At 35.1% G+C, this 23360-nt stretch overlaps 1 protein-coding gene across 5 annotated transcripts in view; it reads right to left on the reverse strand.

The window, feature by feature from the left end:
* Positions 1 to 23360, reverse strand: part of ESCO1 (establishment of sister chromatid cohesion N-acetyltransferase 1) — a 74964-nt gene that overhangs the window by 3380 nt on the left and 48224 nt on the right. For 4 of the 5 annotated variants that reach the window (XM_047827112.1, XM_047827110.1, XM_047827111.1 and 1 more), the window contains 4 exons: positions 21525 to 21656; positions 7935 to 8024; positions 4756 to 4899; positions 2785 to 2972 (listed from right to left, as the gene is read on the reverse strand). In XM_047827112.1, the coding sequence (XP_047683068.1) occupies positions 2785 to 2972; positions 4756 to 4899; positions 7935 to 8024; positions 21525 to 21656 (554 nt within the window). Of the gene's footprint in view, positions 1 to 2784; positions 2973 to 4755; positions 4900 to 7934; positions 8025 to 8566; positions 8691 to 21524; positions 21657 to 23360 lie in introns of those variants that run through there. The other variant, XR_007145701.1, reaches the window with a different exon arrangement.

Raw genomic sequence — 23360 nt, forward strand, 5'->3', positions numbered from 1 at the left:
TGGATCTCATCTCACATCATACACAAAAATTAACTTAAAATGAATCAAAGACCTAAATGTAAGAACTAAACTAATGAACTCTTAGAGGAAAATATAGGTATAGATCTTTGTGGCCTTGCATTAGGAAATGGCTTCTTAGGACACCAAAAACACAAATGACAATAGAAAAAGATATATAATTTGGAGTTCAAAATTAAAGACTTTTGTGCTTCAAAGCACATAAAAAAGATGAAAAGACAGCTATGAAATGGTGGAAAATACCTGCATGTCCATCAACTGGGATGAAGAGATAAAGAAGATGTGGTATATATACACAATGGAACATTACTTAGCTATTAAATGAACGAAATCTTGCCATTTGCAACAATGTGGATGGAGCTAGCTAGAGTGTACTGTGCTGAATGAAATAAGTCAGTCAGAGAAAGACAAATACCGTATGATTTCATTCATATGTTGAATTTAAGAAACAAAACAGAAAAATATGGGGGGGGATGGGAGGAGGGAGAGAAAGGAAAACAAACCTCAAGAGACTCTTAAACATGGCGAACAAACTAAGGGTTGATGGAGGGAGGAGGGTGGGGGATGGGCTAGTGGGTGATGGGTATTAAGAAGAGCCCTTGTTATGATGAGCACTGGATATTATATGTAAATGATGAATCACTGAATTCTGCTCCTGAAACCAATACTACACTATATGTTAACTAACTAAAATTTAAATAAAAATTTGAAAAAAAAAATTTGGAGATCATATATCTGATAAGGGACTTGTCTCCAGAATATATAAAGAACTATTATAATAAGAAAAAGAAAAACAATGGACACAGGATCTGAATAGGCATTTCTCTAAAAAATATATATAAATGGCCAATAAGCACATGAAAAGATGGTGAACATCATTAGTCATTAGGAAAATGTAAATCAAAACCAAAACAAAATACCACTCCACACTCATTAGGATAGCTAAAATTATGACAGGTGTTGGTGAGGATATGGAGCCTGTTATGTGGCTGGAGGGACTGTAAAATAGTGTAGCTGCTTTGATAAATGAACAGTTTGGCAGCTCCTCAAAATGTTACACAAACAGTTACCATATGGCCCAACAATTCTACTCCTAGGTATATACCAAGAGAAATAAAAACGTGCAAACCAATTACCAAGAAATAAAAACACACAAAAATTTGTACATGAATGTTCATAGATTATTCATAGCAGCCAGAAAGTATAACCAACCCAATGTCCATCAACTGATGACTGGATAAATGAAATGTGGTGGTATATGCATACAATGGGGTATTATTTGGCAATAAAAAAAGGGATGAAGCACACAGATACACGCTACAACATGGATGAACCTTGAAACCATGCTTAGTAAAATAAACCAGTCACAAAAGGTCATATATTATAGGAATCCATTTATATGAAATGTTCAGAATAGGCAAATTCATTCAGATAGAAAAATACATTAGTGATTGTAAGAAGGTGGGGGAGAGGGAAATGGGGAGTGATTTCTAACAGGTGTGGGTTGTGGGGGGACAGTGATGGAAATGTTCTGGAATTGGAAAGTGATGATGGTTGCACAGCCTTCTGAATATACTAAAACCCACTGACTGTATAGATGAATTTTATGCTACGTAATCACAGCTCAATACGGCTGTTTTTAACAAAAAAAATTTTTTTTTATTAGCCAGGATACAGACTATTAGAATTTTCACACTGTAATCTTAAAGGAGGGGCAGGGCGCCCGGGTGGCTCAGTTGGTTAAGCATCTGACTTCGGCTTTGCGCTGATGGTGAAGAGCCTGCTTGGGATTCTCTCTCTCTCTCTGTCTCTCTGTCTCTCTGTCTCTGCCCCTCCCCCACTTGTGCTCGCTCTTGCTCTAAGTGAATAAACTTAAAAAAAAATTAAAGATAAATAAAACTGCTTTTCATTTAAAAAAACAAAGGAAGGGCAATGCCCTCATATTTAGGACTAGTATTTCAGCAGCTGCATTTTCCAGGTTTAGTTTTTAAAGAGCTAGAAATATACCTGCCTGTACTCATCATGAAAAGTGTGGGTAGACCTGAGCCCTCCTGGATCAGTATTCACAATAAAATAAGGGGGAAGAGACCAGAAACACATTAAGGCTCTAAGATTTCTAGAGCCTTATGACCTCACAATGATGAATTACTCTGAAAGCTATACCTACAGTAATCGCAGACAGGGATTTTAGGAATAAACAAAAACAAGAGACTGACATGAAAACCTCATCTGCATGATTAATTTGAACCTCCATTAATCTGTTAGCAAAGGTACTTTAAAAGAACAACAACAAAAAAAACATGCAATTTATCTGAGTCTTTTCCTCTATACCTTTAATTTAAAATCAAGCAATAAAAGCAAAAAGAAAAACTAGTAAGAGACTTAAATAATTTACAAATAATATTCTTAAATTAAGACAAATTTTCCTAAAAGCTAAATTCCCAAAAAACTTCCCACATTGATCTGATTTTCTTTAAAATTCTCTGATATTGAACACAGTTTGAAATAAGTGGGTTATTTTGCCCTAATATAGTTACAAGTAAGCAAAAATGGTTTACCAGTATTTAACTGATAGTGCTTTCTCCCCCCTCAGATTAACTTCACATAAAAAACACAGATCCAATATGCTGACAACCTTATGCAAATTTTAAATTAAGAAGATAAAGATTATACATTTAAGATTAATTAAATGCCAATCTTTATACTAAAAATCTGCTGAAATCTTAGAACAACAGAAAATGACTTGAAGAATTACAATCAAGTTACCTTAGGCATTCAATCATGCGAGAGGCAATTTTCTTCCGACGCATCATGCTGAATACCCATATCCGACTGATCCCACAGATTGCAGGCTCTGGCAATGTTGAGCAGCACCAGGCTTTCTGCCTTTCAAATCTGACTTTTTCTTCTTCTGACCTGATAACTGGAAGTTTCTCTTCTATAACTCTGTAGCCCTAATATATCAAAATTAGAGGAAAAAATTTTAAAGTAAGAATATTAATTATCAGTTGTCTAGTACTAACCTTAGTGAGGAGATCACTACATGTGTCTGGCTTCTTAAACTATGGGAGTCACGTATATTTTCACTCCCACTTTAGCAGGAAATAGACCTGAATCTCCATTCCATTCTAATTCACTTACTAGTTATGTCACCATGAGAGAGGTAACTAATTAAGATTTGAGATCCTCATCTATAAACTAGAGATATTTATCACCTCTTTCAGAAAACTGTTGAGAAATTAAATAAGGTAATACATACAAAATACCTTGCCATCATGGCTGGCCCATAATGGCAACTGAATGTTATTTTTTTCCTCTATTACCCACATTCCAAGGACCAGCAAAGCACATGTGAAGAACTCAGCAGTCGTAACAACTGTCTGTGTGATTGCTGCCACAGTTTTAGGGTTCACAGCTATGCAAGAACTAGGAATAGGAATGGCAGAAGAATCAAGAGTTTTAAAAGCTGCTTTCCCCACACTCCCGTCACTTAAAAAAAAAAACCAGCAAAGTGCTTTAAAAAGCATGATGTCTCCTCTACCAGTCTAGTTGGACAACAACCAGCCTTCTAATGGGACATGGTACAAAACTTAAAACAATCAGACAATACAATGAAGAATTAACAACAAACAACCATTACATAACTATCTTCTAAACACTGCAAAAATCATTTGTGGAACTAGGCAGAACAGAAATGAAAAAAATACAAGGGTTTGCACTATGTAAAATTAACTCAATTTCAATATGGCAAACTCTGCAAGCCATTTCATATCAAATTTATATCCCCAAATCACCTTATCAGCTATTCATTTAAATCAATTTTGTGAAAATAGACAGCAAGATTCATAAAGCTATACAATTTAAGGCTGAAATTTAACATATAGAAATTAGTTCACGCAGACTTGTTTTGACTTTGTTTCGTTAGAAAACTTTATGATAAAATATACATTTGCAGGCAACTATTTAGATACTAAAAGATACCAACTGAACAAAAGTCAAATCCAATGTGCACTGAATTCATGAACAAGAGCTCAGCTGAAAAAAGCCAATTTAAATAAGGTATGCCTTCTTTGAGCATAAACAATCTTCTGTTCTCCTAAGTTGGTCTATTAGTACATAACTTACCCAATGTGAGCATATACCTTTTATTGTGATTCTTTTATTTAGTTTTTGTACAATTTGGCTCCTAAATACCAACCAAATTCTTACCTAGCACTCAACCAAAGAAGTGGTGATCTATTCTGGAGATGGGCAACTTTTTATAAAGAAAGGCTTTGTAGCCCACCTGACTTCTGCTGCAACTACTCAACTCAGTCTTTGTAGTGGAAAACCAGCCACAGACAATATGTAAGCAAAAGGATATCACCATTTTACAGTAAGATTTTATTTACAAAAACAGGCTGGGTTTTGTCCTCAGGCAACAGTTTGCCAGCCTTTGCTTCATTCCAGTACTAAAGCGACTGAGGCATACATTACATTAGTCTCCAACATGGAAACTTCCTACACAAAATTTTACAGTGCTTTCGATTTATAAAATTTTATTTTATATACTAACTTGAGAAACTAATTCTCACGCAAGATACAATTCCACTTAATAAAAAATTACAGGAAATCTGACATTCACATGCTTCCTTACATCAAATGTTGATAAATTTACCAGGATTATGTTATTCAAGTTTACACAGTAAACCCTTTAGCCACCAAACTACATATGAACACTCTTTAAAAGTCACTTACCCACTGGATATGTTCCGCAATTAGGCAACCAACTACTTTTTTGTCATTAGAGATAAACAGAAGTGTTTTAGTTCTGGAATAGCACATTAGTGGAGCCTGTTGGAAACCTAAATCATTATCAACCATCTCTCTAATCTCGTCAACCTGCCAAATAAAGAACAGTATTTTTTGTAACAAAAAAAGCAATGTATAGATGTAAAAATATACTATTACAGTTCAGTAAGTTGAGTGTATTATTCGAAGCAGGACACTGTTTAAAGAGTTCTTTGGGGGGCACCTGGGTGGCTCAGTTGGCTCTAGGGATCAAGCCCCATGTTAGGCTCTACACTGAGCAAGAGAACCTACTTAAGATATTCTCTCTCTCTCTCAGTTCCTACTCTCTCTAAAAATAAAAAAATTTTTAAATTAAAAAAATTGGAATGATTATGCTGACCTACTGACCTGTTTTTCAAGGCCTGCGGAACAATGTGCAAAATGAGGTCAGAAATGGACAGTAATGCCAAGACCAGCAGTCTAAAGAGCAAAAACAGTGAGAGTTTCTACAACGGACAATAAGAACATTAAAGCTTCCCATTAGAAGCATCACGGGTTTGAGAACTGGAGAGAGCTTCACTGGAATCTTAGCCAGGCAAGCCACTTTTCTTTCCAAGCCTTAATTAGTACTCTCATCAGTAAAATGGAAGTGAGAGGAAAGAAACACATATTTATTCCTTATCAACCATTGGCCAGATATTATCTTACTTAGGTCCAACATCTCTTCAAAGTCTATGGTTCCTCACTTTACATGTGCAAGGAAGAAAATTCAAAGGTAACTTTCCCATGTCAGATACTGGACATCTAGAAAACCAAGGAGCAGAGATTTGAATCCTTAAATACTAATATGACATCAAACCCTGCTTCTTGTAGTTTACCTCCTAGAACTGTGGTCAAGGTCAAATACAAGCTCTAGGTCTTGTAGGCACTAAAAGGTTTTTGTAAGTACTCAAACATTACTTCTTTCCCCAGTTTAAAAAAAAAAAAAATGCAAGAGGCACCTGCGTGGCTCATTTGGTTAAGCACCTGACTCTTGATTTCTTAGATCATGATGTCACAGCTTATGGGATTGAGCCCTAGGTTGGCTCTGCACTGACAGCATGGAGCCTGCTTCGGATTCTCTCTCTCCCCCTCTCTCTCTGCCCTTTCCCTGCTCAGGCTCTCTCAAAAATAAATAAACACTTAGCAAATGCAAATAATCAGTCCAACAAATACTCATTTGTGTTACTAAGTTTAAAGTGAAAATAACCCCTAAGAGCATTAAGTCTTCATACCTCTGACATGTAGAATACCATGTAATAAATCCTTTATTCAGGGATGAAAACTCAAGTCCTTTTAATCCTAGAACAGGAGCCCATAATACAACTCATATTTCAGTTCCTAAAGGCAAATGACTCACAATTCCTTAGATTTTCATTTTTAACCCATTATGGGATATTAACTAGTAACATACTGCATTGTTACTAAGATTCTGCCCTGAGAAACTAAAACGAGGATGTTCATATTTACTTAATATTCTTAGTTACGAAAAGTCCAAATGCCACATGTGGTGGTGTAGCTACTGTTCATTTCCAAACGGTAATGGCTGGAATTCCAAAAACTACAGAATTTTCATTTAGTCAATCACTAATCCAATATTAACTAACAAATATTTGTTTTTATGACAAGGATCAATGTTTCAAATATAAGACAGGGGGCATAGTTATGTGTCATTCTAAATGCTATTGTCTATATTATTAGGCAGTGGTGTAGTATGGGGGCTTATTTGGTTATCTGAGATTGTCCCGTCATAGATAATACAAAAACAGTAAGATAAAGTAGAATGTTAGCTATATTTTCAAATGATAGGGTTAAAATGTTTCTTTCAACCTCCCTTTCAAGTGAAGTTATCCTAAATTTAAAAAAAAAAATTGTTTTTAATAGCTATTTATTTTTGAGAGAGAGAGACAGAGACAGAGTGTGAGGAGGGGAGGGACAGAGAGAGGGAGACACAGACTCCAAAGCAGGCTCCAGGCTCTGTGTGGTCAGCGAAGAGCCTGATGTGGGGTTCAAACTCACAAACTGCGAGACCATGACCTGAGCCGAAGTCAGACGCTTAACCAACTGAGCTATTGGTTAAGTTATCCTAAATTTAAAGAGGTCCAATTGTTAATCTAAAAATAAGCATAAATAAATCATTTTCCTTGCATTTTCTAGACATTCTGGACATAGCTCAGTGAAATTAAGATTTACATATAGACAACTGGACCCATTGCTGTACATTACAAGGTACTTCTGAAAAAGCATGTGGAAATTGGAAAAAAAAAAAAAAGATACTTGACGTAACAGAATGATTCCAGACTTCATTATCTCTCTGGTTTATTTCTCCAAACCTTCAAAGTATGGAACTCTAAGTTGGAGTAAAACCTGGTTCACACTAGATAAGAGGATCTTTTTAGGTTTTCTACATTATAACTATAAATCAGAATCTATCTTTTTTCTCTTAACATTATATGATTACCCCATGCTTAATCTCAGAATTACTACTATTATATCCTCTTCTGCAATAAGCTTTTATTTAAAAATTTATTCTCAGGGTGCCTGGGTGGTTTGGTCGGTTAAGCATCTGACTCTTGATTTTGGCTCATATCATGATCTCACAGTTCATGAGGTCGAGACCCACACTGGGCTCCACGCTGACAGCGCAGAGCCTGCTTGGGATTCTCTCCCTCCCTTTCTCTCTCTCTCTCCCTCAAAATAAATAAACTTCAAAAAATAAAAATAATAAAAATAAGAACTTACTCTCAACATGAAACTTTAAAATTGTTCATTTTAATTTTCAAAGTTATTCACATTTTAATTATAATTCTGATTCTTAAAGTCACTTATGTGGCATCATAAACTAGCATGCCTATTATATCATCACTCAATTTACTGATAATATGGGACAGTAATCAATTCACTAAAAATTTATTTCACATATCCCAAACTCATTACAAGTTTAAAGCATAATTTTTCAGTTGGGTTGTATTCTTTATTCTTTAAATGCTTATTGCTTGTTTTCAGAATTGGTGTTTAAATATACTATGCCAATAATGCATTACACTGTTAAAAGTGGCTACAAAATTACATTATCCATTCTACATGAAATTTCACTGAAAATTTACCTTTTTCAGAGCATACTTTGGGTCTTCAGGAAGAACCATTATTATCCTGCCATCAGGATATTCAGCCAGAATTCTTTCTTTTTTCCAACCCTAGATATAAAAAACATGAATGAATTTTGTTACCATATTTCATTTATCATATTCATGTACAAGAAGAAAAATATATTGCTGTGTCTAAAAGTTGCAAACATGGAAAAATATTCTCATTAATGTTTACATGATACAATCAGCTATTTTGTTAAGCATACAATAGGTAAAATGCAAGCTAACTTCTCTATACTAATCATTCAAAAATCTAATACCACAAGAATATTTTTAATTTACCATTTCCCATTTTAAATTAATTTTGAAAATCACACACCAAAAGCAAGCCCCTTAAAAGAAGTGATTCCCAGAGCCTGAAAGATAACTCTCCCAGTTTCTTGATAAAAGAACTCTTAAATTCCTTTGGAACATGGTTACCTCCACAAACAAACACTCATGGTTTTATGTCTGGCATGCCAAAGACCTCCAGGAGGTTTTAAATGAACTGATTTGCATGCAGTAGCCCAGTATGTAGTAAGGAATAGTTTTTATTCTTATTGATCACAACTATCAAAGTCACAAGAAGGAGACTATAAAAATATAACTACCTTCTAAGAATCTAATAGGGAAGGAGAAGCTACGTTGTGTGTATCTGAAGTTAAACATACTCAAAAAAAGAGAGGTAATAAACTCTTCTTCAGATCCACACTCGTGGTGATTAATGAGCAGAACCTGCATGAAAAAAAAAACAAAACAAAAACCACTTAAATCTAGTAAGATGGGACTGAACCAGAGGTTAAAACTAGGAGCTTTGAAGTTAATAATAAGTACAGAAGGAATGAGCTTAACTGGTTGTTCCATTTGCCTTACCCAATCAACTTTACATTTAAAAAACAAAAATAAAAACAAAAACAAACAAAAAAACCTTTCAAGAAGCAGTATGTACTTCTATTAGAGAAAACCATGATCTTCTGAAATCTTTTAAGACTATGAAAGCTCAATAAAACCAAGAAAAAGACAACTACATTTTTTTTAATACTATGGCAAGTTTGAAAGGAAGCTGATTTTCTGTTAAAAAATTTAGAATGGCTTTTTAGGAGAGGGGCAGGATCTTAGGGACAAAAAGTCTAGTAATAAGCTTGGTAAATGTAACAATTTGAAGTATTTAAAATGAGAATTTGTTTAAAAAACAGAGCACACAAAGATAAAGTAAAATTCAGTTGATTGTAATTATGATTGGTTAAAAGGTTCTCAAAATTTGAAAAGGAGCAGAAACAATAGACACAGAAGTCATTTTTTTTTCAAAATATAAATTAAATCTGAATTTAGGTAAGCAATTTTTAAGGAGTATAAAAGACATTACCTCTTTTAAAACAAATTTATATTACTATGTTAAGTTAGGAAAAGCTTTTTAAAATATATCCACTTTCCATAAAATGAAAACAGACTTTTTCATCTTAAAAGTTAAACTATAAATTCAATGAAGAACTAGAAAATTTAAGTAACCCCCACTTCTAAAAAAGTCATATCCTGAGCTGAATTATCTAAAGAAAATCTGATCAATTTACCTATTACCTTTAAAACAAAAATATTGGTCTAATGTCATTATATTGCACCATAAGCACTAGACAAATTATTTTGTTTTACTGACTTTTTAGTGTAAAACTTTCTCCTGAAACAATTTGAGACTTGCACATTCATGCAGAAATTCTATCACAATTGGATTTGACAAAATTTTGTGTTTTATATATGACTGTTTCTTCACATACATATAAGCAGCAAGCATTTGCAAAGGGCAGAGTTACTATTTCTTAGGTTTCTAATACTCATGAAGACAGTGTATTTTAGTGAAAACTGTTCAAAGGTTTTGGAGTAAAAGTTCAGGGTTTAAAGCCCTGTTCTTGGTAGTTACTAGCTGTATAACTTGTACAAATCACAAATTCTCTGTTTCCAGATCTAGGCTATGTACTAAATGGCTGTCATCACCTCCATCACTTAGTTGCTTATTAAGAGAGTTGTATTTAAGATAATTCCTCACACAGAGTAGCCACTCAGTAACTTCTATTCTACCTTAATAATGATATCAAACCAAGATCAGTGCCCTACTCTAAGAAAACCCAAGTTGATTAATAAAGTCCCCAAAGTTAAATAAACAATAAATTCAAACCACAGACAGATGAAAGAACCAAGTAGGCTAATGTCTGTCAAATAACATACTTAAGACATTTATATGCCTCCACTGTAGTTATCTCTTTCCTGGAGTTAATAACCACATGATCTTCCTGACTTTAAAAAGTTTAGAGGAGATTGTTGCCTGCAACTGAGGCAGAGGTGAAGGCTATGGGGGAAGGGTGCATACAATTTACAGGAATAACCACACAGCCACAGCTTTCCACGAAGATGCAAATTCCAACCCAGTGCATATACACTTCTCACCTTTAGCTCTAAAATGTTACATATATCCCTCTGGTAGCAAGTAATATTTTCCAAACCCCAAATTTTCTTAATTCACCTATCTGGCTGTGAAAAGCAAAAAGCTTTATATTCCTAATAGCAATCAATGATTATTTTTTGTTCCTCGCCACTGTACTTACTCTAAACTTTAGAATCTAAAGAATGAAAAGGATTTCTCCTCTCTTTCCATTTAAAAAGGGTATTAACTGAAAACAATATACATTAAGTGGTGGAAACACTGATCTATCTATACAATTACCAAAATTCACCAAGATCTGTGCATTTAACTGTATGTAAATTATACCCCAATTTTTAAACCTCACACTAATCACGTTCATAAAAAGGCTAAAGGAGAATACCCATGAAAAAAATACCTTGAGAAATAAAAACAACAACCAGCTTTTGAAAAGACTACCAATATTGCAAGAAAAAAAGACAGAACCTTCAGATTAAAGGAGACTTAAGGGACGTGCCAACGAATGCCAATATACGGATCTTAATTCAAACAAATAAACAGTATAGAGAATTATATTTGGAGAGCTTTGAACTCTAAGGGAATCTCTGATAGTAAGGAATTAACTGATTTTTCTTTAAAGGTGCAGTTATCTTTGGGCGCCTGGGTGGCTCAGTCCATTAAGCATCCGACTTTGATTCTGATCATGATTTCACGGCTCATGGATTCAAGCCCTGCATCAGGCTCTGCTGTCAGCACAGAGCCTGCCTCAGATCCTCTGTCTCCCTTTCTCTCTGTCCCTCCCCCTGCTCGCTCTCTATCTCTCTCTCAAAAATAAACATTAAAATTTTTTTTTAATTTTTTTAAATTAAAAAAAGGTGTAGGTATATTCTTTAAATTACTTCTATGGTGAGGTGCCTGGGTAGCTTGGTTGTTTAAGTACCCAGCTCGTGACTTCAGCTCAGGTCATGATCTCACAGTTCATGGGTTCCAGCCCTGAGATGGGCCCTGTGCTGGTAGTGCGGAGCCTGCTTGGGATTCTCTCTCTGCTCCTCTCCCATTCATGTGTGCTCTCTCTCAAAATACACAAACTTAAAAAAATAAAGAACTTTTATGGTAAAAATAGTCATCTTTTCATCTTGTAGAAATACAGATTTAAAAATATCTATCAAAACGATAATGTGACACCTGGGGTTCGTTTCAAAATAACTTAGAAGGCTGGATGAAAGAAGACTGTCCGTGAATTGTTAATTATTAACACTGGATGATAAGTACATGGGCATTCATTAGTGTATGTGTGTGTTGTATTAAACTTTTTATTTTAGAAAATTCAAACCACCCATCGCCAAAACACTATCAATGACCTAAGGCTTGTTCAAGCATCATTTATTTAGAAGTGAAAAATAGGGGTGCGTGGGTAGCTCAGTCAGTCAAGCATCCGACTCCTGATTTTTCAGCTCAGGTTATGATCTCACGGTTCATGGGATCAAGCTCTGTCAGGCTCTGTGCAGACAGCGCGGAGCCTGCTTGGGATTCTCTCTCTGTACCTCCCCTGCTCACATGCGCATATGCTTTCTCTCAAAATAAATAAACATTAAAAAAAAAAAAAAACAGAAGTGAAAAATAATGCAAAACAAATCTAGTCAGCATATCAGTTAGACCTAAGGTAAGGAAAAGGAGTGAATGCAACAGGGGCACAAAGGGGCTTGAGATGCCAGTAATGTTTCTTGTCATATGGGTGGTGTTGACTTTGTCAAAACACCATATTAAGCTGTGTATTCATTATTTGTGTACTTTTTTTTACATGTTGTATTTCATTTGATCTTAGCCAAAAGGCCGAGAAGCGATTACATGTTGTATTTCTTTTTTTTTTTTTAATTTTTTTTTTCAACGTTTATTTATTTTTGGGACAGAGAGAGACAGAGCATGAGCGGGGGAGGGGCAGAGAGAGAGGGAGACACAGAATCTGAAACAGGCTCCAGGCTCTGAGCCATCAGCCCAGAGCCTGACGCGGGGCTCAAACTCACGGACCGCGAGATCGTGACCTGGCTGAAGTCGGACGCTTAACCGAATGCACCACCCAGGCGCCCCTACATGTTGTATTTCTTTTTTTTTTTTTTTAAAGATTTTTTTTTTTCAACGTTTATTTATTTTGGGGACAGAGAGAGGCAGAGCATGAACGGGGGAGGGGCAGAGAGAGAGGGAGACACAGAATCGGAAACAGGCTCCAGGCTCTGAGCCATCAGCCCAGAGCCTGGCGTGGGGTTCGAACTCACGGACCGCGAGATCATGACCTGGCTGAAGTCGGGCGCTTAACCGACTGCGCCACCCAGGCGCCCCTACATGTTGTATTTCAATAAAAATTTTAAAAATAAGTACAAAAGCAATTTGAAAAAACATTTCAACAGCCAAGTTTAAGAATTATTATGTATTGAAATAATTAATTTTTAAACCCATCTCTTTTCAAAATCATAAGTCTTCAGAAATGAAAGTAAATTAAAATTAAAATTAAAATTAGCTCCGTCAAAATTCAGTTACATTTGATAGTTACCCAAGGCATAAAGTATAAAAAAAAAAACTGCTGGAAAACTGCAGAAATTCCAATGCAGTGTATAAAAAAATTTTGAGATCGGACAGGAAAGCTAAATACCGTCAAGAGGTCAGTTCTTCCTGATTTGATCTACATATTCAATGTAATCTCAATCAAAAACCTCATCAAGTTATTTTATGGATACTGACAAAATGATTCTAAAATTTATATGAAAAAGCAAAAAGGGTAGAACAGCCAACACGATACTGAAGGAGAGGAACAGTCAGAAGACTGATGCTACCTGACATCCAGACCCCTTCCAGTGGCAGTCTGGGAAAGGAGCGGCAGGCACCATGTCCAGCCATGAAGGTGGCATGAAGTCAGTCCCTGAAGCAGGTCAAGGAGATGGATGAGATAAGGCATTCAAACAGAAAGAGGAGTAGAAGAAACTCAAGGAGCTAAAGCAAAGGCCGTGGGGAGGGGTCCCCTGGCCACAGGTGGAATTAAGAAATCTGGCAAAAAGTAAGCTGTTCCTTGTGTCTGTGGCAATGGTGATACTTATTTCTATCCCTGTTTAAACATCTGGATTCCTTTTCATACCAGCTGTTGCTATCTACAGTTAGAATGAAATGTTTCTTAGATTCTATTGTACATTTGAGAATAAGCTTTCGAAAAAAAAATCAATCATTAAAAAAAAAAGACTTACTACAGGGGCACCTGGGTGGCTCAGTCGGTTAAGCATCCGACTTCAGCTCGGGTCATGATCTATCTCACAGTTCGCAGGTTCAAGCCCCGCACTGGGCTCTGTGCTGTCAGCTCAGAGCATGGAGCCTGCTTTGGATTCTGTATCTACCTCTCTCTCTGCCCCTTCCCCATTCACACTGTCTCTCTCCTTCTCTCTCAAAAATAAATAAAACATTAAAAAAAAGAAGACTTACTATAAAGCTACAGTAATCAAGACAGTCTGATACTGGTGAAAAAAGAAACAAATATATCAGTGAAACAGAACAGAGAGTCCTAAAATAAACCTACATAAATATAATCGACTGATGTTTGATAAAATAGCAACAACAGGGACAAGACAGTCTTTTCAACAAATGTTGCTGGAATGACTGGACAGCCACATGCAAAAAAAAAAAAAAAAAAAAAAAAAAGGATCTAGATACCATACTTCAAACCCTTCACAAAAATTAACTCAAAATGGATCACAGACCTAAATGTAAAAAGCAAAACTGTAAAACTCCTAGAAAATAACAAAGAAGAAATCCAGATAACCTTCCAAATGGCAATGTCTTTTTAGATACAACATCAAAGGCACAATCCATGGGAGAAAGAACTGATAAGCTGCACTTGATTAAAATTAAAATTAAAACCTTCTGCTCTGCAAAAGACACCATCAAGAGCATAAGAAGACAAGCCACTGACTGGGAGAAAATAATATAAATGAATAGCTGATAAGGGCTGCTATCCAAAAAGATACAACGAATTCTTAAAACAACAAGAAAAAAAACACCCAAACTAAAAGTGGGCCAAAGACCTGAACAAACACCTTACCAAAGAAGATATAGAGATGGCAAATAAGCATATGAAAAACGCTCCACATCATAAGTCATTTAGGAAATGCAAATGAAAACAAGATACCACTACACACCTATTAGAATGGCCAAAACCCAGAAAAATGACAATACCACACTCTGGCAAGGACGTGGAGCAATAAGGAATCTCATTCACTGCTGGTGGGAATAGTAGAGCCAATGTGGAAAACAGTTTGGCAGTCTCACAAAACTAAACTTACTCTTACCATACAATCCAGCAATCACACTCAGTATTTATGAAAAGGAGTTGAAAACTTACCTCCACACAAAAGCCTGCACCTGTACATGGATGTTTATAGCAACTTTATTCATAACTGCCACAACTTGGAAGCAATCAAGATATCCTTCAGTAGATGAATAGATAAATTAACTATGGTACATGCAGACAATGGAATACTATTCAGCACTTTTTAAAAAGAAATGAGTTATATCAAGCCATGAAAAGATATGGAGTAACTTTAAGCGCACATTACTAAGTGAAAGAACTCAGTATGAAAAAAAACAAATACTGTATGATTCCAACTGTACAGTATTCTGGAAAAGGTAAAACTATGAAGACAGTAAAAAAAGATCAGCAATTGCCAAGGGTTAGTAGGAAGGCAAGGATAAAAACGGAAGAGAACAGAGGATTTTCAGGGCAGTGAAACTATTCTCTATGATACTATAATGGTGGATATATGTCATTAGACATTTTTCAGAACTCAAGGAATGTACACGACCAAGAGTGAACCCTAATAAAAACTATGGACTTTGAATAATGGTGTGTCAGTGTAGGTTCATCAATTTTAACAAACATACTGGTGTGAGGATACTGAACACATGGGGTGGGGGTTAATATATGGGAAGTCTCTGTACTTTCTGCTCAATTTCACTATAAACCTAAAATGGATCTAAAAAAAAAAAAAATAGTCTATTAAAAAAAAAAAAAAGACCATAAACAGAATTAGGAAATGATATTCCAAAATCAAGAAGAAAAAAGTCAATAGAAACAGGTTCAGTGATGACCCACATATGTGAATTAGAAAAACTTTAAAATTTTAGGACACCTGGGTGGTTCAGTCAGTTAAGCGTCCAACTCTTGGTTTCAGCTTGGGTCATGATCTAGCGGTTTGTGCATTTAGACCCTGCGTGGGGCTCTGCACTGCTTGGGATTCTCTCCATCCCCCTTTTTCTCGTTCCCTCCCCTGCTCGTGCTCTCTCTCTAAAAATAAATAAATAAACCTAAAAGAAAAATTAAAAAATAGAAGAACTTTAAAATTTCCGTAATAAATATGTTAAAGATTTTAAAGGACAAGATGGACAAACTATGTGAAAAAGATTTCAATAGAGAAAATGAAACTCCCAAAGATGTACGTATATCCTGTGAGAGAAGGATAAGAATTATCTTCATATGCATAAAGTAGAATATATCTCATGGAGAATTTTAAATACAAACTGAAGAAAACTCACTGGTATATGATGATCCATAATAATGTCTTACAAATGGTAAGAAACAGAGTTAAATTATTTTCACTATTTTTTTTAAATGAGGAATGAACCACTTTAGCACCTAAATTTAATTAGGTATATAATTCTATATGCAATCCTAGTTAACAAATCTTTAATCGCTACAATGAATTCAAATTTGGACTGCTTTTTACATTTTGAGGTACATTACTGCTAGTTTTATTTTGCCTAACTTGTATCAAATATAACACAATATATTTCACGTCCCCAGTTGAAGATTTAAGTTTTAAAAGATGGCTGTAGGCACCATAGAGAAAGACTGTAGAGAAACAAAACTGGAAGCTGGGAAACCAGTTAGGAAAGCATTACACAAGTGGTCAAATGATGACAGCTTGGTTTTGAGAGGAAGCAATGGACATGACAGAGTGGGAGGATTTGGAATCTATTTTGAAGGTGAAATTTACTAATGGGTTGAGTATAAGAAGTGCAAAAAGAAAACTGAAGGATTATTCAGAAGTTTTCAGTTTAAGGAAATGAGTTACAGGGTGGCACCACTTCCGGAAATAGGGAAAAGTAGAGAAGAACAGATTAAAGAAATGTTTGCCACTAGATACGTTATAAATTCTCCCTCCTGAGAGTTTATAAGTTCTTTTTAAAAACTTAAAAACTGGGGGCGCCTGGGTGGCTCAGTTGAGTGTCTGACTCTTGACTTCAGCTCAGGTCATGATCCCAGGGTCGTGGGATCAAGTCCCACATCGGACTATGTGGCCTTCCACTCCAAAGCAAAATTATTTTCTAAGATTTGGAAGTCCCGCTCCCATCCTATATTTATATGCCACAATACTCTAAGTATTTAAGATGCAACAAAGTAGGGGGTGCCTGGATGGCTCAGTCAGTTTAGCATCTGACTTCGGCTCAGGTCATGATCTCATGGTTCGTGAGTTTGAGCCCTGCATCAGGCTCTGTTCTGACAGCTCAGAGCCTAGAGCCTGTTTCCGATTCTGTGTCTCCCTCTCTGTCTCTGCCGCTCCCCTGCTCACACTCTCTCTCTCTCTCTGTCTCTCAAAAATAAATAAACATTTAAAAAATGTTTTTTTAAAAAGATGCAACAAAGTAGAAAATTTAAAAATCAGGATCAGAGAAGAGAGAAACAAACTTGATATATAGCCTTATTTTTAAGCAGAGACACTCAACGAAACTCAGACCATTCTCTGACCTCTCAGTCCCTCCTACAAATATACCTGCTCCCTATTCCAGTGATGCCACAGTACAGTTCTAAGGGCCAGTGCTACTTTGCTTCAGATTCCTTTTCCATTCCCAAGATTTAAAAATCTCTATTCCTGCTTTATTTACTTCTCTTTAACACCCAGTGTCCTCTTTCCTAATCACCTTCAAAAGGAATACAGAAAAAGTATATAGAAATAAATATGTATTCAAATTTCACATAAAAAAATTAAAGACTCAGCAAGAGTTACTGGGTAATTTTTAAAAACTATTTTTTTAAGTTTATTTATTTGAGAGAGAGTGCATGTGAGCAGGGGAGAGGCAGAAAGAGAAGGAAAGATAGCATCCCAAGCAGGTTCTGAACTGTCAGCACAGAGCCCGATACAGGGCTTACCTTATGAAGCGACTGAGCCACCCAGGTGCAACGATTCTATACATTCTATACATTATGCAAGTTTCACAAATGTAGCTATTATCTGTCCCCATACACTATTACAATACCATTCATTATTATTCCCTTTGCTGTAACTTTTATCCCCTCCCATGAAGAGGAACGACATTTTTACTTTGATGGTTTAGTATTACAATGCTGGAGAGTGTGGCTCTGTAGCCAATCAGAAATCTGTCAAATCTTCCTTCAGTTGTTCTGATCATCGATTTTCCCCTTTTCTACGAACGCCCTAATAATCCAACACCACACAGACCACAAACACATACTATTCTCTCCTTATATGTCACTAAAATATTCTCTCCCTACACTCTATCAAAATATTATTTGATCATTATTTAAACTTAACTGTATCATTCATAATTCTCAAAATTCTTCAACATCTGAAAGAACAGAAAGAAAAAAGGCCAAAGGGCATCAAAATCAAAGTATCACAATCTGATTTGATGCATTTTTCTAATCTTAATACCTACAAAAATCTGATTCAGTAAAAACAAACAAACAAAAATTATTCATTATTCCCCACACAGATGTTAAGCTTTCTCATTGGCTATACTATGCCATCAATCACAGATGACCTCCTTTTGTCCATTTAAAAAAAAATTCAAGTCTTAATTTTTCCTCACCGATGAAAACAAACCCTCTTCTGATCACTGCTTTACTAAATTATCACTTCTGAACTGCAAAGCTAATTTATAACTGAATTTAAATAATTAGTATTGACTTACTGCTTTAGTAGTTACATAAATCTCTTGCTAACTTTTCATTTCTTTCAGGTTTTGCTCCTAACCTTGAAGGCAAAAGCATATCATATACCTCCGAGAGTAGAACCCTCCACAGAGGATTCATTCAGTCAGGTGTTAATTAATTCAAAGGAGATAAGGAAGGATAGAGGACAAAAGGATTAAGTTAGAAATTTTTCTGCAAAGAACCCAAATACATTACTTAAAGTTCAAAATATAACTTAGTTTTGGATAGGCTCCAGGCCTGGCAACATTGCTCACTGCTCTGGGAAGAATTTTTCCTGCTTTCTCTTCACACCTTTAGTAAAGAGTACCTCAGCTCAAGAAGGGAAATTGAAGTGTTTCTAAGTGTAAACCAGAGTCCAGGCTCCCCCTGAAGCATTAACAAGTTCCTTTCTAAACAGCTTATAATAAGTTAGATAAAATGAATTTCCTCACATGGTATCCATGAGGCAGATGGGGTACGGAATAGAGAGCATCATCATTCTTTCCCCTACCCCCAAACCAAAAAGGATAAAGAAAAAGAAAATATTTTTGCCAACCAAAAAATAAAAATAAAAAAATAAATAAAAAAAATAAGGCTCTGTGAGCATCAATTTCTATGATAACTAAATAATTTAAATATCATTTTGATCTTTTGTAAAGGTCTTTAGCCATTCTTTCTTAACTGTCACAGATTATTACCATATCTAAGAGAAAATTTTTACCCAAAGGAAAAGCTATTTATTTCCTTAAAAACATTTGATTAAAATTTAAAAAGTAAAACTCTCATTGGGTCTAACTTATTCTATTTTCTTTTTTTTTTTTTTTTTTTTAATTTTTTTTCAATGTTTATTTATTTTTGGGACAGAGAGAGACAGAGCATGAACGGGGGAGGGGCAGAGACAGAGGGAGACACAGAATCGGAAACAGGCTCCAGGCTCTGAGCCATCAGCCCAGAGCCTGACGCGGGGCTCGAACTCACGGACCGCGAGATCGTGACCTGGCTGAAGTCGGACGCTTAACCGACTGCGCCACCCAGGCGCCCCAAACTTATTCTATTTTCAAAAGGTCTTAAGTAGAACAAAACTTTATTTCCAGTCCCCAAATATTGTCATTTAAAGTTAATTAAAGCCAGAACACCAAATGACTTCTTTTCTATGTGCTTCTCTCCAGGAAACATAAACAGATAAAATCAGTATTAAAAAAAAAAAAAAAAACAGATGTTTTCTCAAACACTTAAAAAGTGATTAAACTTCAATTATAACTCAATTTTTAAAAAGGAAAAAAAAAGTGCTTGATGCAAAAACACAACACTAGCCAACACTAGCTGCCCTGTAAGTGTACAATAATGCAAAGCACCATACTAGGTGCCCAATAAATGTTTAATGTCCCAATCCAAAATCAAGAGCTGTGATCACAGCAGAACATCTTCAACATAACATGTATGTTTTTATCCTCTCTCCATACATTACATAAGAATGCTACAATGTTTTGGAGGAGTTTCTATAGTCTTAGATTATGTATAATCTGCATTTGAAAACAGCAAAAGAAAAATATTGATCTTGATGTTAGCAAAGGTCGGCCAACTGCTAAACTCAATTCCTTCTCTTGAGCTTATTTCAAAAATAATAAAATAACCCATAGCTCTGTCCCATCAAAGTGGTGGGGTGGGAGGAGGGGGTAGGGCTGGGGTAGGAATCAATCTTCCCTAAGTTGCTACATGGCTTGATAGCTTTTCAAGAGCCAGAATTTGTTTAGAAGGTAATGACTCCACCTTGTTCCATAAACCAGCTTCCCTTAGTACTGTGGAAGCGCAGAGTACGTATTTCCTGATTAACTTCTTTACTTTTTCTCTCAGAAATTAAGAAGTTCCCTTAAAATGAGGAATTAAGTCTTTTAAACCTAATCTTCTTATAATTTTACAAAAGCAATTACAAGAATCAGATGATGTAAAATGAGAACTTCTATGAGACTTAGGTATATTAAATGAAATGTTTTTGCCCCATAGTATTCTATACTTTAGCTACTGATAGAACTATTTTTCTCAAGTTGTAAGAGCATTAATATAGTAAAATTGGAAAAGTACAAATTTCAAACAATAAATCAGTATCTAACTATAGATACTCCACGTCCACACAGTTCATACTGCATTTAGTTAAGTGACAGAAGGGGGTATGTGTGGCAATGGCAGATAAAATAAGGAATATAAAGAATCACCACAGTAAAGACCCCAAAAAGAAAAAAAAAAAAGAAAAGAAAACTCTACGTATTTTGCCTAGAATTAATTGGATAAATGAAATAACATGAACCCTTCAACCAAAGATAAGGGTAAGAATTTAACTGAAGCCAATAAAGATCTTTTAAAAAATCCAACATCTGTTGCTTATGTAAAAATCTACATGAAATGAATTGGTGATCTCAGTTCAGATATCCTGGAGGTCTTATTAATGTGAGTGTACAGTACTGAAGGTAACATGTATAGGAAAAAAATAGATTCCATTTCAGATATAGGTAAACGGCAATTACATTAAATTACTAATTTCACAAGATATCTGAAATGGTTCAAAATGATTAAAACTTTGCAATTTCCAGAAACTATTAAGTAATACCCATCGTGTCTCAAATACACATACACTAAAATACATATACTAAAATGTACTTGCTTTGTGGGATTTTTCTTTTTAAGTATACAACAAATTCTGAGATCTTAACCTTTAAAAATTTTTTTTTAATTTTATAAAGAAAAACTCATGATAGCAAAAAGAAGGTAAATAAAAATTGCAAAACCATCTATTTGGTATAATATATATCACTATCAGTCCTCAAATAAAAACTTGTGCCAAGCTATTATGAATATTAAAAAGGCTTATCAACAGTTAATAATAATCACTAAAGAAAAATTTTTAAATACTCAAATTGAATAGCATTATTTGTTAGAAGAGATGAGGTATAATAACTACTTTAAATATGTACCTTAAATAAAAAAAAATCCCACAACACAAGCCAGCCAGAATAAAGTTAGCTGGTTTTATGTTTGGCTTTGTTTTAAAATAAGCCAGTATACATACTACCAGGGTTTTGTATATATTATTATTTCCTAAAAAATTTGTCAATGACTTAAATTTGGCAATTCATGTCTTTAAGATGCTGACCTAATTATCTGCATTTTAGAAGTCATGAATTTCACTTACCACATATTTTACAGCACTTATAAATTGGTTGTGGAAGAGCAGATGCTGTGTTTCATCTTCTGGATTTGAAGCTGTGTAGAGCATGCCACAAACATTACAGGAAACTGCTCCAAATCTTTTTTGTCCTGCATCCTATTTATAAATAACAAACAAAAGGTTTTTCCCTCCCAAAGGAGTAATTCAGCTTCTAAAGCTATAACGGGAACATCAAGTAGAGAAGTATTTAATCTACAATGAATAATGTTCAGTGTTGATTAACAAGTAAGATGTTAAATTGTGAAATCTAATGTGTAATTTTATTAAGTCCTTAATTTTAGTAATCTGACCACTCACTCCACAGCATTTAATAGCAACTAAGAAGAACTGAGAAATATCTTTTAACACTACAATCTTAGTCCTAAAGCCCTCAACAGGAAATACTCTATAAATGAGAATGAAGATGTATTTTTATATCTGCAATAATTACACTGTTAAAGCTTAGTCTGTGTTTCACAGACTCCTTTTTTAATGTCTTAAAAGTATGTTCTCTTTAATGCTTTTATTCTAGTTTATAAATATTAAAAAGAATATTTTGATGTTACCAAAAACTCATGAGAAAAGGTAATATTAATTTTTCTATTAAAACAGTTAATTATTAAAAATTATTAACAGTAATTTATAATTTTTTTTCATATTAACTAAGTACAAGTACAATCATCCATTCTCCAGTAATTCACTTGTGCTATAGAACCATAACTGTTTACAAAATGTTTTCTTTCTTGTCCTTATTCAACAAGAAATTTTCAGCAATATGATCTAAATTTAAGAATAATAAACTAATAATCCTTTTACTCTTTCTATTCTAAAACTGTACAATTTGAATTACTAAAAAAAAAAAAAAAAAAGATCTAAGATAACAGCATCTCTAGTGTCTTAGAACTAGGATCAAGTAGGGGTATCTTGGTGGCTCAGTTGCATGACTGTACGACTCTCGATTTCAGCGCAGGTTGTGATCCCAGCGTCATGGGATCAAGCCCTGTGTGGGGGCTCCATAGTAAGTGTGGAGCCTGCTTAGGATTCTCTCTCTTCTGCCTCTGCCCCTCTCCCCTGCTCACTCTCTCTCTCTCTCTCTCTCTCTCTCTCTACAAAAATAAATAAGTAAATAAATCTTTAAAAAAACTTTTTTTATAACTGTGGCAAAAAATATATATATAACAATATTTGCCATCTTAATTTATTTTTTTAATCTGAGAGAGAGGGGAATACACAAATGAGGGACAGGAGCAGAGAGGGACAGAAAGAATCTCAAGCAGGCTCCACGCTCAGCACAGAGCCCAATGCGGGGCTCAATCCCACGTTGTCCCACCTGAAATCAAGGGTCAGACACTCAACCAGCTGAGCCACCTAGGCATCCCTACTATCTTAATGACTTTTAAGTGTACAGCTCAGTAGTTTTACTATATTCACATTGTTCTGTAACCAATCTTCAAAAGTCTTTTCATCTTGCAAAACTGAAACTCTAAACCAATTAAACAACTGGTCCCCAATCTACCTTCCTTCCCGGCTCCTAGAAACCACCATTCTACTTTCTGTCTCTGAGTGTGAGTACTCTAGACACTCACAGCAGTGAAATCTTACAGTATTTGTCTTTCTGTGACTAACTTATTTCACTTAGCTTAATGTCCTCAAGGTTCAACCATGTTGTAGCATGTCAGAATTTCTTTTTTTAAGGCTGAATCATATTCCATTGTATGTATACACATTTTGTTCATCCATTCATCCTTGATGGACACTTAGGTTGCTTTCACCCTTTGGCTATTATGAATGATTTACCAGTGTACAAATATCTCTGCAACC

This window comes from Prionailurus viverrinus, chromosome D3 (assembly GCF_022837055.1).
Source record: "Prionailurus viverrinus isolate Anna chromosome D3, UM_Priviv_1.0, whole genome shotgun sequence".
In the NCBI taxonomy this organism is placed as follows: domain Eukaryota; kingdom Metazoa; phylum Chordata; class Mammalia; order Carnivora; family Felidae; genus Prionailurus; species Prionailurus viverrinus.